Genomic DNA, 18,048 nt, shown 5'->3' with positions numbered 1-18,048 from the left:
TTTAACAGAAGGCGAGCTAGCTTTAACTTATACAACTAAAATGGCGGATCAGAATGGAGTAAGTATGGTTTGTCTGTAGTGTGGCTAAGTGTACAGGCTGCTCACAGGTTTTAGCCCATAGAATTTTGACTTAAATTTGATTTGACATTTTATTATTAACATTAGAGACTAAATCAATAAATAATACATTTTTTTATTTAAAATACATTTAATTTTAAAATACAAGTAATACATTTTAAAAAGGCCTACATTTGTTGCTAGGTGCTTTTTGAAGAAAAAGATGCTAGGGTAGTCTGAAAAGTTCCTCAATCTAACAACAAAATTGCTCAACTGGCAACACTGCCTTGGGGCTGGGGAGGAGTGCGCTGATCTCATGCCTGTTATATAAGACTCGGCTGAGCAGGCAGATTTCACTCGGTTAGGAGCAACGAAGAGCAAGCAGATGGCAAGCAAGATTGTACCCACAGGCAGCAAGAGGCCCGCAGACAGCAAGAAGCCCCCAGACACCAAGAAGCCCAATGACCCCTCAACTCAGGTTAGATAATATATTTAACATTGTTTGTGATAAAGGAGTTACTGTTCTTCCCAAACATATAATTCTAACTATAAAATGTTACTCCAGTTTCCAGTTTATTATAGGCACTAGAGGTATTAAGCACACTGTGCATGTGCTGCACTTAGAATAGATTTTTTTTTATCATTTAATAATGACATCATTCTTATCTTATCTGTTTATAGTCAACTGAGCTGCTGTTATAAAAAAAATACAATACCTTCTGATCAGTCACAACCCACAATCAGCAGCAGTGCGATATTAAGAGTTTTAATGTTGGAGGAGTACAGTAACTTAACTCCTGTTCTTTCTATACTGTATTTTCAGTCACAATCTGTTCATCAGGGCGTAAAGGTCAAGTTCTTGATCAATATACCTTTGAAGGTGGATTCGGAGGTTCAGGCACAGGAAAGGTGTCGTTATCTACTCGATGCTCTAATTGAAGGCTTTAAAGAAGAGGATAGGAAATTTACAAGGGACGGGAATGGCAGAGAGGTGCTCGAAGATATAGCCGTGATTTTTGGCATGAATGGAAAACACACCCCAGAGCTAGTTAAAGTTCTGAAAAATCTCGAGAGTTTCAGGCACAATTGTAAAATTACATATTCTATAATAACCTACACTTGGGGAAGCTGTGGAACAATAGCAACTGAATTGACTGATGAAGAAATTGAAAGACTGCAAAAAAAATCTAAAAAGCCTCAAAAAATCATACCATACCAAGATATTCGAGAGTATCTGAAAAGCCACACTGCTACAACAAATCTTGCACGAGAGTTGAGAGGAAATGATAGAAGTTGTCTGGTTTACTTCAGTTTCATTGATAGCGACACTTTCAGGTTTAACTCCATCTACAGTGAATACTTACAAATTGTGAAAGAGGAGCTAAACAAAAAATATTTGTCCATCCCAAACATCCAACCCAGCCCACCCACTGTCATGTCGACTGGTTATGAGTTCACCCACGAGAAACAACAGCACCTTGCAAGTGACCTGGACCGCCAGATTCGTGCAGCCTTAGCAGAGATCAATGGTCTCTTTGTGTATTACCCAGAACCCAACTTCTGCGTTCTAGTGGATGACGGAGAAAACACCATAAAGGAGAGTTTCATCAAGGAAGGAAGGAGAAAAGGCGATTACAGAATGGAGTCATGCGTTTTGATCAGGCAGGTCAAGAAGCGTGCCAATTTTAAAGCTGTGTTTCCCGTCAGTAAGCCCATTATCATCGTTGCACCAGAAACATATAAGAAATATGAGAAAGAGCCGGAGCTAAAAGACCTAAAGATCGGACAGTCAACTCTGAATGACAGAACTTTGGCAATTGGTGTATACTGTAATGGGGCAATCGCACTTAAGGCAACCTATAAAGGGGTGGATTCACCAAATGACCCCAAAGTGCACCCAGGAGCATATCATTTAAACTTAAAGTTCATCAGGGACTTGTATAATTGTGATGATGACGCAAAATTTGAAGAGCTGAGTGAAAAAAATCCATTCAGCATGGATGGAGGAGACGGAATAGAAGTAGTCGAAGCTATCAGACAAGCAAGAGAATGCAGAATGTTTTTTGAACAATTTCAGAGATATAATCAATAATCATACTCATCTGAATCAGGAACAGCCACAATAATTGAAATATATGCTTTTGTTGGTTTGATTGTCCTCATTTGTAAGTCACTATGGATAAAAGCATCTGGTAAATGATTAAATGTAAATGCATGAACATAGTACAGTATTGTTCAAAATAATAGCAGTACAATGTGACTAACCAGAATAATCAAGGTTTTTCGTATATTTTTTTATTGCTACGTGGCAAACAAGTTACCAGTAGGTTCAGTAGATTCTCAGAAAACAAATGAGACTCCATGTCAAGCAGTTTTAAAAAACTGTGGTCATACAACTAAATATTAGTTTAGTGATTCACAGGATTGCTAAATCCCAGAAAAAAAAAATGTTTGTACAAAATAGTTTTGAGTTTGTACAGTCAAAGGTAGACACTGCTATTTTTTTGAACACACCCCTTTCAACTAATTGCCCAATTGCACAGCCTTAAGAGCGTGCATATCATGAATGCTGGGTCTTGTTTGTTTTCTGACAATCTACTGAACCTACTGGTAACTTGTTTGCCACGTAGCAATAAAAAAATATACTAAAAACCTTGATTATTCTGGTTAGTCACATTGTACTGCTATTATTTTGAACAATACTGTATGTTATTCCTGAAAGAGATTAAATTACGCTTACATCAAATGTTAATAAAGTGGCATCTAATGATATGTTTTTTTTATGTACTAAATAATTAAGATATGAATATTCATTTATTTTTACATTTACTAAATAATTAAGATATGAATATTCATTTATTTTTACATTTACTAAATAATTAAGATATGAATATTCATTTATTTTTACATTTATTTCCAAAATGATTTAATTGTTTGTTGTGGTTTTTATCAATACATTTTTTATATTCACAACAACAATTTATAATCAGTTCAGTATACAATAGATGTTTGATGATGACCAGGACATTTATTAGTATTAAATTCATTTATATATTTCATGTGTATAACAAATCTGAAGCCTTGTTTGATTCTGTTTTTGCTTTTGGACAAATGTATTAAAGATGAAGAAATCTAATCTGTATATTATCATGTTCACTGAATCATTTAAAGAAGGAAATAAAAATAAAAATCAATTTTAGCTTTGATTTGTCTCCCTTTTTGAGTGTTAGATCTTAACTAATGAACAGATGATCTTGAGTTATCTAAGCTATTTCTTTAATGAATACTGCATCAGAAACTAAGGCTGACTCATCCCTATGCCCTGTTCCCTACACTCCCCCAAAAACATCAACCATCAAAACGTCTATGAAAAGTACAACTTGTAACCTTAAAACATGTAAACACATTGCATTACAAAAAATAATGTTATTTTTAGCAACATCATATGACCCTTTTAACATGTTAGACTTTGATGTTTAACGTGTAAATGTAAGTGTAATGTCTGAATACTGTTCTGAAACCACTTACTCTGAACTATAAGAGGAATCTGTCAGCTGAATATTGACTCTTATCTATTTGGACTACATTTCCCATGGGCCCACATACCTGGGACTGATCACACTCTCACCTGCATCACATCACACAGACTTTAGCTGTGTCCCAAAGTTGAGTGTACACACTTCGAAGGACACAAACTTCAAAGACCATGTCTCCGAAGTGTACGAAGGGTCCTCCAAAGTGCGTGAGATGCTCCGCCTTTTCCGATTAGTGCTCTGTGGCATAGCAACAGTACGAGCGTAGCACTGACGAGAGGATAATCCTGTCAGGATAGGAGGAGCCAGAACTGCTCGTTTTTATGTTTTACGTCAAAGTGGAGAAGGTGATGTACCTCGGGCTTAGCCAAGACCGAGGCACGATAAGTTACACTGGTTTGCTGTGATCTTTGTCAGATTACAACTTTAAATGCAGGTACTGGCTTGGAGCTTACCTGAATACACACACACTACAAATAGCAGTTCGGTTACACTTTATTTTGATAGTCCACTTTAGACATTCTACTGACTGTAAGTAACTTTATAACTACATGTCGACTACATATCAACTAAATCTCAGAAATTTGCAACTACATGTCAACTAACTCTCAAAGTAGACTGTTAGGGTAGGTTTAGGGTTAGTTTTAGGGGTAGGTTTAGGCTTAGTATTAGTTGACAATAAGTTGACAAAGAAAGTGTTAGACGATATTAAGCAGACAGTCTACTAATACTCTACCAACTGCTAGTTAACATGTAGTTGCAAAGTTACTTACTGCTAGTAGAATGTCTAAAGTGGACTATCAAAATAAAGTGTTACCAGCAGTTCTAATGCTGACTGATATCTCACAAAGGTTTGATTTTATGTAGTTTATTGTTTTGTCCATGGTGATCACATGTAGACAGGATTGCAACCCGGATTTAGGCAGTTAACCATAAAAATAAAACTGAATTTTTTTTAAATATATATATATATCAGATGCAGTATTTCTTATAGTTAGCAATAATTATGTAATATTCTGACAATAAATGTTATTACTTTCACTTTCAAAATAATCAGAGGTGGACTGTAAGGAAGTACATTCATTACGTACAAATATAAAGTTCTACGTTGTGTGTGTGTGTGTGTGTGCACTTGTTTTTGTGACATATCAGGACACAACTCTGTATAATGACATGGGTATGACACAGGTATTACAAGGAGAGGGTGACTTATGAGGACATAACCCATGTCCCAATTTTTCTAAACGCTTATAAATCATAAAGAATGAGTTTTTTTGAGAAAGTAAAAATGCACAAAGTTTCCTGTGAGGGTTAGGGTTAGGTGTAGGGTTGGTGAAGGGCCATAGAATATACAGTTTGTACAGAATAAAAACCATTACACCTATGGGATGAACAAACTTTACACAAAAACAAACGTGTGTGTGTGTGTGTGTGTGTGTGTGTGTGTGTGTGTGTGTGTTTTTCCCCTCTCAGGACAGCAGTACTACAAAAATATGTTATTTTACAACACGATGCATTGTTGCAGACTAAATTACCCAACAGTATATTGTACAGTATACAGTACTGCCTGAGCAGCGAGGCCCTGACAGAGCTGCTGGATCTTCTGAGAAGTGCCACAATCCAGACCCTGGTGTTTGTCTTCTGTCTGCCAGTGGTACATCATACAGATGGTGTTTGACATGTGTCTCATTCCACTGTCCATCCGCATTGTCCTCCAAGAGGAGGTGCTGGCCATTCACCAACAGATTCACCTCCTGAAGACTCCAGAACACAAGGAGGCAGTGCTGGGCTCAAACTGATGCTGTTTTTCTGATGTTAAACCTAAGATATGTTGTAAATGGTTGTCAATCACCTCAATCACCTTTATTTATATAGTGCTTTAAACAAAATACATTGCGCCAAAGCACTGAACAACATTCATTTGGAAAACAGTGTCTCAATAATGCAAAATGATAGTTAAAGGCAGTTCATCATTGAATTCAGTGATGTCATCTCTGTTCAGTTGAAATAGTGTCTGTTTTAATTTGCAATCAAGTCAACGATATCGTTGTAGATGAAGTGACCCCAACTAAGCAAGCCAGAGGCGACAGCGGCAAGGAACCGAAACTCCATCGGTGACAGAATGGAGAAAAAAACCTTGGGAGAAACCAGGCTCAGTTGGGGGGCCAGTTCTCCTCTGACCAGACGAAACCAGTAGTTCAATTCCAGACTGCAGCAAAGTCAGATTGTGCAGAAGAATCATCTGTTTCCTGTGGTCTTGTCCTGGTGCTCCTCTGAGACAAGGTCTTTACAGGGGATCTGTATCTGGGGCTCTAGTTGTCCTGGTCTCCGCTGTCTTTCAGGGCAGTAGAGGTCCTTTCTAGGTGCTGATCCACCATCTGGTCTGGATACGTACTGGATCCGGGTGACTGCAGTGACCCTCTGATCTGGACACAGACTGGATCTGGTAGCTACAGTGACCTCGGAACAAGAGAGAAACAGACAAATATTAGCGTAGATGCCATTCTTCTAATGATGTAGAAAGTACGGTGTTATGTGAAGTGTTCCGGTTCCAGTTTACCTAATTAATGCAGCCTAAAAATCCTTTAACGGATTTGGATATTAAAAGCATATTAGTATGTTATGTGTATGCCAGGTTAAAGAGATGGGTCTTTAATCTAGATTTAAACTGCAAGAGTGTGTCTGCCTCCCGAACAATGTTAGGTAGGTTATTCCAGAGTTTAGGCGCCAAATAGGAAAAGGATCTGCCGCCCGCAGTTGATTTTGATATTCTAGGTATTATCAAATTGCCTGAGTTTTGAGAACGTAGCGGACGTAGAGGAGTATAATGTAAAAGGAGCTCATTCAAATACTGAGGTGCTAAACCATTCAGGGCTTTATAAGTAATAAGCAATATTTTAAAATCTATACGATGTTTGATAGGGAGCCAGTGCAGTGTGGACAGGACCGGGCTAATATGGTCATACTTCCTGGTTCTAGTAAGAACTCTTGCTGCTGCATTTTGGACTAGCTGTAGTTTGTTTACCAAGCGTGCAGAACAACCACCCAATAAAGCATTACAATAGTCTAACCTTGAAGTCATAAATGCATGGATTAACATTTCTGCATTTGACATTGAGAGCATAGGCCGTAATTTAGATATATTTTTGAGATGGAAAAATGCAGTTTTACAAATGCTAGAAACGTGGCTTTCTAAGGAAAGATTGCGATCAAGTAGCACACCTAGGTTCCTAACTGATGACGAAGAATTGACAGAGCAACCATCAAGTCTTAGACAGTGTTCTAGATTATTACAAGTAGAGTTTTTAGGCCCTATGATTAACACCTCTGTTTTTTCTGAATTTAGCAGTAAGAAATTACTCGTCATCCAATTTTTTATATCGACTATGCATTCCATTAGTTTTTCAAATTGGTGTGTTTCACCGGGCTGCGAGGAAATATAGAGCTGCGTATCATCAGCATAACAGTGAAAGCTAACACCATGTTTCCTGATGATATCTCCCAAGGGTAACATATAAAGCGTGAAGAGTAGCGGCCCTAGTACTGAGCCTTGAGGTACTCCATACTGCACTTGTGATCGATATGATACATCTTCATTCACTGCTACGAACTGATGGCGGTCATATAAGTACGATTTAAACCATGCTAATGCACTTCCACTGATGCCAACAAAGTGTTCAAGTCTATGCAAAAGAATGTTGTGGTCAATTGTGTCAAACGCAGCACTAAGATCCAATAAAACTAATAGAGAGATACACCCACGATCAGATGATAAGAGCAGATCATTTGTAACTCTAAGGAGAGCAGTTTCAGTACTATGATACGGTCTAAATCCTGACTGGAAATCCTCACATATACCATTTTTCTCTAAGAAGGAATATAATTGTGAGGATACCACCTTTTCTAGTATCTTGGACAGAAAAGGGAGATTCGAGATTGGTCTATAATTAACTAGTTCTCTGGGGTCAAGTTGTGGCTTTTTTATGAGAGGCTTAATAACAGCCAGTTTGAAGGTTTTGGGGACATGTCCTAATAACAATGAGGAATTAATAATAGTCAGAAGAGGACCTATGACTTCTGGAAGCACCTCTTTTAAGAGCTTAGATGGTATAGGGTCTAACATACATGTTGTAAGTTTAGATGATTTAACAAGTTTATACAATTCTTCCTCTCCTATAGTAGAGAATGAGTGGAACTGTTCCTCAGGGGGTCTATAGTGCACTGTCTGATGCGAAACTGTAGCTGACGGTTGAATGGTTGCAATTTTATCTCTAATAGTATCGATTTTAGAAGTAAAGTAGTTCATAAAGTCATTACTGCTGTGGTGTTGGGAAATGTCAACACTTGTTGAGGCTTTATTTTTCGTTAATTTAGCCACTGTATTGAATAAATACCTGGGGTTATGTTTGTTTTCTTCTAAAAGAGAAGAAAAGTAATCAGATCTAGCAGTTTTTAATGCTTTTCGGTAGGATATGCTACTTTCCCGCCAAGCAATACGAAATACCTCTAGTTTTGTTTTCCTCCAGCTGCGCTCCATTTTTCGGGCTGCTCTCTTTAGGGTGCGAGTATGCTCATTATACCATGGTGTCAAACTGTTTTCCTTAACCTTTCTTAAGCGTAAAGGAGCAACTGTATTTAAAGTGCTAGAAAAGAGAGAGTCCATAGTTTCTGTTACATCATCAAGTTGTTCTGAGGTTTTGGATATGCTAAGGAATTCGGATACATCAGGAAGATAACTTAAAAAGCAGTCTTTTGTGGTAGAAGTGATGGTTCTTCGATACTTGTAACAAGAAGTAGAATTTACAATTTTGGCTATATGAAGTTTACACAGAACTAAATAATGATCTGAGATATCATCACTTGGCTGAATAATTTCAACACTATCAACATCAATTCCATGTGACAGTATTAAATCTAGAGTATGATTTCGACAATGAGTAGGTCCTGAAACGTGTTGTCTAACACCAATAGAGTTCAGAATGTCTATAAATGCTGATCCCAATACATCTTTTTCATTATCGACATGGATATTAAAATCACCAACTATTAAGACTTTATCTGCAGCCAGAACTAACTCGGATGTAAAATCACCAAACTCTTTAATAAAGTCTGTATGGTGCCCTGGTGGCCTGTATACAGTAGCCAGTACAAACATAACAGGGGATTTATCATTAACATTGGTTTCTCTGGATAATGTTATATGAAGCACCATTACTTCAAACGAGTTATACTTGAAGCCTGCCCTCTGAGAAATCCTGAAAACGTTATTATAAATTGAAGCAACACCTCCCCCTTTGCCTTTTAGACGCGGCTCGTGTTTATAACAATAATCTTGGGGGGTGGACTCATTTAAAATAATGTAATCATCAGGTTTTAGCCAGGTTTCTGTCAAGCAGAGCACATCTATATTATGATCAGTTATCATATTATTTACAAAAAGTGTTTTCGTAGAAATGGATCTGATATTCAATAAGCCAATCTTTATCATTTGTTTATCCATATTGCATTTGTTTTTTATTTGTTGAACCTCAATTAAATTGTTAACCTTAACTTGGTTTGGACGTTTTTTGTATTTTCTAGTTCGTGGAACAGACACAGTCTCTATAGTGTGATATCTAGGTGAAAGAGTCTCTATGTGCTGAGAATTAACTGACCTCTGTGACGGGAGGCAGCTAGCAGACGGTCGGTTTAGCCAGTCTGTCTGCTTCCTGACCTGGGCCCCAGTTAGTCAAGTATAAACACTAAGACTATTTGCCATATTTCTAGACAGAAGAGTGGCGCCACCCCAGGAGGGATGAAGACCATCTCTTTTAAACAGGTCAGGTCTGCCCCAAAAGCTCGTCCAATTGTCTATATAACCTATGTTATTCTGTGGGCACCACTTAGACATCCAGCCATTGAGTGATGACAATCTGCTATGCATCTCATCACCACGGTAAGCAGGGAGGGGACCAGAGCATATTACAGTGTCTGACATCGTGCTTGCAAGTTCACACACCTCTTTAAAGTTATTTTTAGTGATCTCCGACTGGCGAAGTCGAACATCATTAGCGCCGGCATGAATAACAATCTTACTGTATTTACGCTTAGCATTAGCCAGCACTTTTAAATTTGCCAAGATGTCAGGCGCTCTGGCTCCCGGTAAACATTTGACTATGGTGGCTGGTGTCTCTATATTCACGTTCCGTACAATAGAATCGCCAATAACTAGAGCACTTTCATCAGGTTTCTCAGTGGGTGCATCACTGAGTGGGGAGAACCTGTTTAATGTTTTGATCGGAACAGAAGAGCGGTGTTTTGACCCACGACTACGCTGCCTCACCGTCACCCAGTTGCCCTGCTGCAGGGGCTCTGCTGGAACCGGACAATGTACAGGAATCCCTGAGCTAGACGCATCCAAAGCCATATCTAGAGCCCTAACATTCTTACTGTCCTCAATTAAAGTTTGGATGCGTGTCTCTAATTCTGAAATCTTCTCTGTCAGCCTAACTGTTTCCCTGCATTTATCACATGTGAATCCCTCATCAGCGACAGAGATAGATAAACTGTACATGTGGCAAGAGGTGCAAATAACAATTGTAGGAGAAGCCATTACTCACCGTGCTTGATGAAATATTCTTACTGCGGTTGTTTGATGAACTTGTGAAAAACTGCAGCGTGAGAGAGGAGAGGAGAAAAGAAAACGCTAATGACAAGCTAACGAGTGCTAACGCTTTGCAGGTGTACTGCAGTCACGGAAGAGTGAACGATCAAAGTTAATCTGATAAGATTGATCGGTAATATCAGAAATATGGTGTGAATTAAGTTATATTTTACAATTAAAAAAACAAACAAACAGACAGTGATAGTAAGAAAGATTATAGAGAAAAAATATAAAATAAAAACAGCTACATGGAGCTATGATTAGCTACAGAAGGCCAACAGGAAGTAGAGAAAACACTGTCCAACTGGTTGTAAAAAGTACTTTCAAATATAGAACAATTTGTTTTAATGTGTAAAGAAAATATTACAATATATAATATATTACAGGACAAAAAATAAATAAAAGAATGTTTTGTGAAAAAATTATAAGCTAACAATGTACATTAGTTCTCTTATTTACACATGGATATGCAAAATAAAACTACAAAATGTACAGAAAGTACTCTTATTTACGAATAAATTACACACAAAAAATGAATAATGTATACAACTTATGCATTTCGTTTTTAACTTGCATCACAAAAATAAACTAGAGAAATTAGGTTTTTCCAAAGACAATATGACATTTAAAAAAAGATACTGTAGAACTAATGTACCCATTTTTTCCTACTGTTATCTCTTGGTTAATAAAGAATGTATTTGTTAAGCATTCTCTCAAGAAGAGAAAACTTGCACTCTTCTCTCTCTCTGGAGTTTGATGTCCTCTCTGAACAGCTCCACCCACTCCCTCACCTGTCCCAGGACACTTAGCAAATAGACCATGCCTGTTAACAGCACAGTGAATTTCAGTAAAAAATGTGTTTATTAACTTTGTATTTTTTTAAACTCTTTCCCCAAAAGGCTCACTTTCTCCAGAATATTACTAAAACAAGAGAAAATTGAAACACTTATTAAAAATACAAAGATGGGTTTGCAATCTTAACATTAGAAAATATGAAAGCAGGACATCATTCAAAATACTGCAGTGCTAAAGTTTGGTTAAAACATTTGTTGACATATCTTGCATGACTAAGCTACAGGAACACAACAAAGATAAAGTGTGGCCTTATATAGTGGCTGTCTTATTGTTTGTGGCTTTTATGTAAAAAAAAAAAAAACCTGGCTTTTAACACTTTCGCTAGGTATTTGAGTAAAGAAAAACACAATACTTTAATTTCAATTTGAAGTCCCCCACAGAACTCTCACCTGCTTTTGAATTTAAAAACCATAGTCATCTGCCCCCAAGTGATTGTTAGATATGGTAGGGTTCGAAGTGTCCACAGAATGTACACTTCATATTCATATGAAATAAAGGGCACATTTGAAGTCGCTTTCGAAATTTGTTAGCCTTCGTCGAACCGCAGTGATGCATTCACACTTCAAGGCTACGCCTACATTAATCTGGATACATTTGTAAACAGCGTTTTTGTTTTAAAATGCTCTCCGTCCACACTAGCGTTTTCAAGTGTTTTCCAAAAGTGTCTCATCCACACAGAAACATCAGAAAAGTTAAATTTGTTTTCTGTGAATGCGTAAAGCTAACTACAGATTATACACATTGAACACACATGAAACGTTTTAATGCAGTTTTTCTGACTGGAAATGTTAAATATTTTATTTACGAAAATAACTCACCATTCACTGACGCATCCAGGTCGCAAACACTCACGATTGTACGTCTGATCTGTAACGCAACTCGTGATCGCGAGTAAATGGGCTTTCACCTTTGCAGGACTGTGATATGAAGAGTGTACAAAGTAACACATCTATAGCAATAGTGTGAAAGTGCATAGCACTTCACTTGCACAATATACCAGTATAAACATGGATATCTATTGGTATAATATGTGTCACATGACTAAACTAGCATCATCATTTCGAAAGCCTCCATTTTCACAGTCAACACTACAACGCAAAAACATCATTTTCAAATTTATCCACTTTGGAGAGCATTTTTAAAAAGCTCAGTTTTCCTTCTCAGTGTGGACGGAAGGCCAAAAAAGATTAATTTTCAAATGAAAATGTATTAGTGTGGACATGGCCCAAATGTGGTCTTCGGAGTGTGCATTCTGACTTTGACGCTGTGACAAAAGTGCATTAGCACTTCAAATGCACACTCCGGGAGTCCATGCACTTAACTTTGGGACACACACATTACGAAGTTTTGATATGGCTAGGCCAGGGGTTCTCAGATCTCTACATGAAGTTCCCCCAGCATTGCACATTTTGTATGTCTCCCTATATCTGACATGCCCACTTCAAGTCTTGGAGTCTCCACTAATGAGTTGAAGAGTTGGACCAGGACAGGTTTGAACCAGGACAGGTTTGAGAACCACTGCTCTAGGTTTTTTCTGAATTCTGAGGGTTATTTCTTGTGGATTGTTCAACTCGTGTTTGATCTTGGACTGTTAACCCTCATTTAATTCAATTTACAATTAGTTTTGGTACAGTATTCAATTTTAATAATTCTGAACACTTCAAGAAATCATACCAGTACCAGTAAAGCATTTTTATAATATTTTTATCAACTCAAAAGTCAATCTTGGTCATAATATTGTCTAATTTTACCTTTTTGTGGTTAACAAACTTAACAATTTAGGCTGCATCTTCAACATAAACAACAGGACAACATTCTGCCCACTTTCGTGGAGTTATTATAAATGAAAACAGAAGGCCAACAGAATTAGGCTTTCTTTTATATGAAAACTAATGTTGTTTTGTCTAAAATATCTATGTTTACCAGAAATACGCATCTGGGAATGAGTTTATTATTAAATTAGTCTTATTATTTTGTAATAGCAGAAACACCCATGTAATTTATCAGACTGCTGAAGTTGTACATAATGACATGTTGTACATACAGTCACCTAAATGATTATTAGGAACACTATACTAACACTGTGTTTGACCCCCTTTCGCCTTCAGAACTGCCTTAATTCTACGTGGCATTGATTCAACAAGGTGCTGAAAGCATTCTTTAGAGATGTTGGCCCATATTGATATGATAGCATCTTGCAGTTGATGGAGATTTGTGGGATGCACATCCAGGGCATGAAGCTCCCGTTCCAGCACATCCCAAAGATGCTCTATTGGGTGGAGATCTGGTGACTGTGGGAGCCATTTTAGTACAGTGAACTCATTGTCATGTTCAAGAAACCAATCTGAAATGATTCGAGCTTTGTGACATGGTGTATTATCCTGCTGGAAATAGCCATCAGAGGATGGGGACATGGTGGTCATGGGTACAAGGGATGGACATGGTTGGAAACAATGCTCAGGTAGGCCGTGGCATTTAAACAATGCCCAATTGGCACTAAGGGGCCTAAAGTGTGCCAAGAAAACATCCCCCACACCATTACACCACCATCACCAGCCTGCACAGTGGTAACAAGGCATGATGGATCCATGTTCTCATTCTGTTTACGCCAAATTCTGACTCTGAATGTCTCAACAGAAATCCAGACACATGAGACCAGGCAACATTTTTCCAGTATTCAACTGTCCAATTTTGGTGAGCATGTGCAAATTGTAGCCTCTTTTTCCTATTTGTAGTGGAGATGAGTGATACCCGGTGGGGTCTTCTGCTGCTGAAGCCCATCCGCCTCAAGGTTTTGCATGTTGTGGCTTCACAAATGCTTTGCTCGGTTGTAATGATTGGTTACTTCAATCAAAGTTGCTCTTCTATCAGCTTGAATCAGTCGGCCCATTCTCCTCTGACCTCTAGCATCAACAAGGCATTTTCGCCCACAGGACTGCCGCATACTGGATGTTTTTCCCTTTTCACACCATTCTTTGTAAACCCTAGAAATGGTTGGTTATACGTGAAGAAATCTAATTCTTCATAAACTTCTCACTAAATGATTGTTTGACTAACTAATTCACCTTACCACTTTTTTCTGATGGTTTGGAGAACAATTTCTCCATTACTCGTCTCTGTCATTTCACAGAATTGTACAAAGGCAAGCAAGTGCAGAAAGTGTCAAAAAAAGCCACGACCGTTTAGAGAGGAATATGCACAGTCAGCAGGTTTGTGGTGTAGAGGCAGGTGAAAGCATAAAATAAGCTTCAACCACACAAACCGCTTCCACTTTGAGAGAAAGTGGTAGCTGCGCAGAGGATCCACTGCATGCTGTCTCCCAGAAGTCAGAAGTTTAGGCCTACTTGTTGCTGTTCCACTCCATATCAGAGCGCATACACACAGAACTGCCTTGTGTAAATTGTAGCCTCTTTTTCCTATTTGTAGTGGAGATGAGTGATACCCGGTGGGGTCTTCTGCTGTTGAAGCCAATCCGCCTCAAGGTTTTGCATGTTGTGGCTTCACAAATGCTTTGCTGCATACCTCGGTTGTAACGAGTGGTTATTTCAGTTAAAGTTGCTCTTCTATCATCTTGAATCAGTCGGCCCATTCTCCTCTGACCTCTAGCATCAACAAGGCATTTTCGCCCACAGGACTGCCGCATACTGGATGTTTTTCCCTTTTCACACCATTCTTTGTAAACCCTAGAAAGGGTTTGAGTTCAGGAGATTGTCTTGACTAGGACCACAACCCTTAATGCATTGAAGCAACTGCCATGTGATTGGTTGATTAGATAATTGCACAGGTGTTCCTAATAATCCTTTAGGTGTGTGTATGTTCTCAGTTTATTTTATGTATCTTCAAAACTCAAGATATGCCTAAATATTTACCTTAATTGAAAAACTTTAAGGGGTATTTATAGCTACAGAAATCTATTTAGACATAAACTTATATAATTAAAACACTATGGCAATCACTGCTTATTGAATGTTGAACCAAATTGGAAGTTGACGTAAAGTAATTGCTTTAATGGTTAACTCGGTGTGGGCTGTGGCCCCATGGTTCCTGGTACCCATAGTATACCAAATAAAATGGATAATGTTATAATTCAAGGCAATTGCTGAAAGGATGAAAAGTGGTTAGTAAACCGCAGAACTGTGCAATAAGTTATCAATTATTTGATCAAGTTGTAATAATTCTTTGCTTCTCCAGATCAAAAGTTCCTTTCCTTTTCTCTCCATTCTGCCACCGATGGAATTTTGGTTTGTTGTCACCTCAATGTTTTCCTAATTAATGTTGTTGTTTTTTTGTTTTGACGCAATCTTTTTTTTTAAAGTGCTATATAAATAAAGGTGACTTGACTTGACTTAATTTTCCTCTATCATGGAGAAATTACCAGCCATAGAAACAAAACAAGGTATGCATTTACTTAAGCAAAAGGAATTCATATTATACATGCACCAGAGATAAGCATAAATACATCAAAATCTATTTGAAATACAAATACAAAATACTATGTGGAAAGATTTATTTAAGTACAAATACAATGTTTTGTATTTTGAAAATACACAAAATACTCATGAAAATACAGGGCCTCCATAACACCTCAGCAGTGCCACAGGCTGATTGCCTCCATGCCACGCCGCACTGAAGCAGTCATTTCTGCAAAAGGATTCCCGACCAAGTATTGAGTGTATAACTGAACATAATTAATTGAAGGTTGACTTTTTTTGTATTAAAAACACTTTTCCTTTATTGGTCGGATGAAATGTGCTAATTTTTTGAGATAGGAATTTTGGGTTTTCATGAGCTGTATGCCAAAACCATCAGTATTAAAACAATAAAAGACCTGAAATATTTCAGTAGGTGTGCAATGAATCTAAAATATATGAAAGTTTAATTTTTATTATTACATTATGGAAAATAATGAACTTTTTCACAATATGCTAATTTTTTGAGAAGGACCTGTATATGTATTAGTATTGTAAACAATAATCAGTGTTGTTCAATCAATATTGTTTAGTGTTATACACGTTATCATATTTAAATGGTATGTTTTGTTCTAATGTCAGAAGTAATCTCAAATTTATTGAGTTTTACACTCTTTGATTCTTTTGCATCGGTTGATGTGTACTTTCACATTTTCACATGTGTCCTATAAGAAGACTTACAATCTTAAGATTTTATACGTGAAGAAATCCATTTCTTCATAAACTTCTAACTAAATGATTGTTTGACTAATCCATCTTACCGCTGCTTTCTGATGGTTTGGAGAACAATTTCTCCATTACTCGCCTCTATCATTTCACAGAATTGTACAAAGGCAAGCAAGTGCAGAAAGTGTCAAAAAAAGCCACGACCGTTTAGAGAGGAATATGCACAGTCAGCAGGTTTGTGGTGTAGAGGCAAGTGAAAGCATAAAATAGGCTTCAACCACACAAACCGCTTCCACTTTGAGAGAAAGTGGCAGCTGCGCAGAGGATCCACTGCATGCTGTCTCCCAGTAGTCAAAAGTTTAGGCCTACTTGTTGCTGTTCCACTCCATATCAGAGCGCACACACACAGAACTGCCTGCCAACGTGCAAGTGTGAACTTGAATTTCCTTTTGTGGCATACTTCACTTCTAATAAGTGCAACTGCACCAAGCACGTCACACCCTATTGCACAACCATTCGTCCATGCTGCTTTTTCCACTCCAACGTTTTCCCACTAAAAGCTGCATGGATATATTTGCTTACCCTGATTGGCCTTTTTCTATGTAAATGATTTAGAAAAAGCTCAATTAAGTCTCAATTGATTGAACTATTTATACTTTATATCAGGGTTGGTGACTCTGGTCCTGCAAAGTTCAGCTCCAACCCTATTAAAATTCACCTGCCTGTAGTTTCCTATTTACCCTTCAGACCTTGATTAGCTTGTTCAGGTGTGTATGATTAGGGTAGAAGCAAAACTTTCAAGGACTGACGTTAGCCACCCCTGTTTTATATCATCGCCACAATGGCTACATTTACGTGCTTTGGCTCAATTTGATTGAAAAACGTTCATATAAACCCCTTAATCGATCAAATTGAGCTCGATCGGAATGAAATTTCGATCGAATTGAAAGGTTTTTTTTATTCCTCTTCCTATACGATTGAGCGTGCATGTAAACACTCGATCGGATTGAACCATGAAACTGAAAGAACTTTGCATGTGCAATGACGCAAGAATAATATAATGACGTATGATGCACATAAAGAGTGGCTCTTCCTTTTGAATAAAGCGTTGTATGAATGGGTGTCAAATATTTTTTGTGACAGTGACCACATTTACAGCCTTACGTCTCCAAAAAGCTCTCATCAGATGCCTAGCTTCTAATGCAATGGTCCCCCAAACTCCCACCCCATGACTCATTACCTCTACTATAGTGCTTCCCAAACCTATCCTGGAGGACCCCTTGCCCCGCACATTTTGTATGTGTATGTTTGTATGTTCTTGCAGTCTCTAATAATGAGCTGATAAGTGGAGTGAGGTGTTTAGATTAAATTAAATTTATGCATTTAGCAGACGCTTTTATCTAAAGCGACTTACAATGCATTCAGGCTATCAATTTTTACCTATCATGTTAGATAAGACATACAAAAAGTGCAGGGCAGGGGGGCCTCCAGGACAGGTTTGGGAAGCACTTCTCTACTAGGTCCCCTGTACCATTAAATCTCTGTGTTGTGAAGCAGCCACCACCATCAACCAGCCAGTGCTATCTAACTACCACCAGGGTGCTTGTTCCACTTCCATTCAAATGTCATCCACCTCCGTCCAGACAGACAGCCATGAATCAGAACCAGGTACTGCCTCTAAGGCCATGTCCACACGTACACAGGTATTTTTATAAAGTTTTTCCTTCTTCAGTTTTAAAAAAAATATCTGTCCACATGAAGATGCAATAGCATGCTATGAAGCACTGCCAAGCCAACAGGTGACAATATAATCTCAACAGTAAAG

At 37.9% G+C, this 18,048-nt stretch overlaps 1 protein-coding gene across 1 annotated transcript; it reads left to right on the top strand.

The window, feature by feature from the left end:
- Window positions 1–427: 427 nt before the first annotated feature.
- Window positions 428–2,262, top strand: LOC113072600 (uncharacterized). The gene is made up of 2 exons (XM_026245593.1): window positions 428–535; window positions 1,480–2,262. The coding sequence occupies exons 1-2, from the start codon at window positions 519–521 to the stop codon at window positions 2,147–2,149; spliced, it is 687 nt and encodes a 228-aa protein (XP_026101378.1). The 5' UTR covers window positions 428–518; the 3' UTR covers window positions 2,150–2,262.
- Window positions 2,263–18,048: the final 15,786 nt, after the last annotated feature.

This window comes from Carassius auratus, unplaced genomic scaffold (genome assembly GCF_003368295.1).
Source record: "Carassius auratus strain Wakin unplaced genomic scaffold, ASM336829v1 scaf_tig00009639, whole genome shotgun sequence".
NCBI lineage: Eukaryota > Metazoa > Chordata > Actinopteri > Cypriniformes > Cyprinidae > Carassius > Carassius auratus.
Note: the sequence above shows the minus strand (reverse complement) of the source record. Positions and strands in the feature narration are given on the sequence as shown.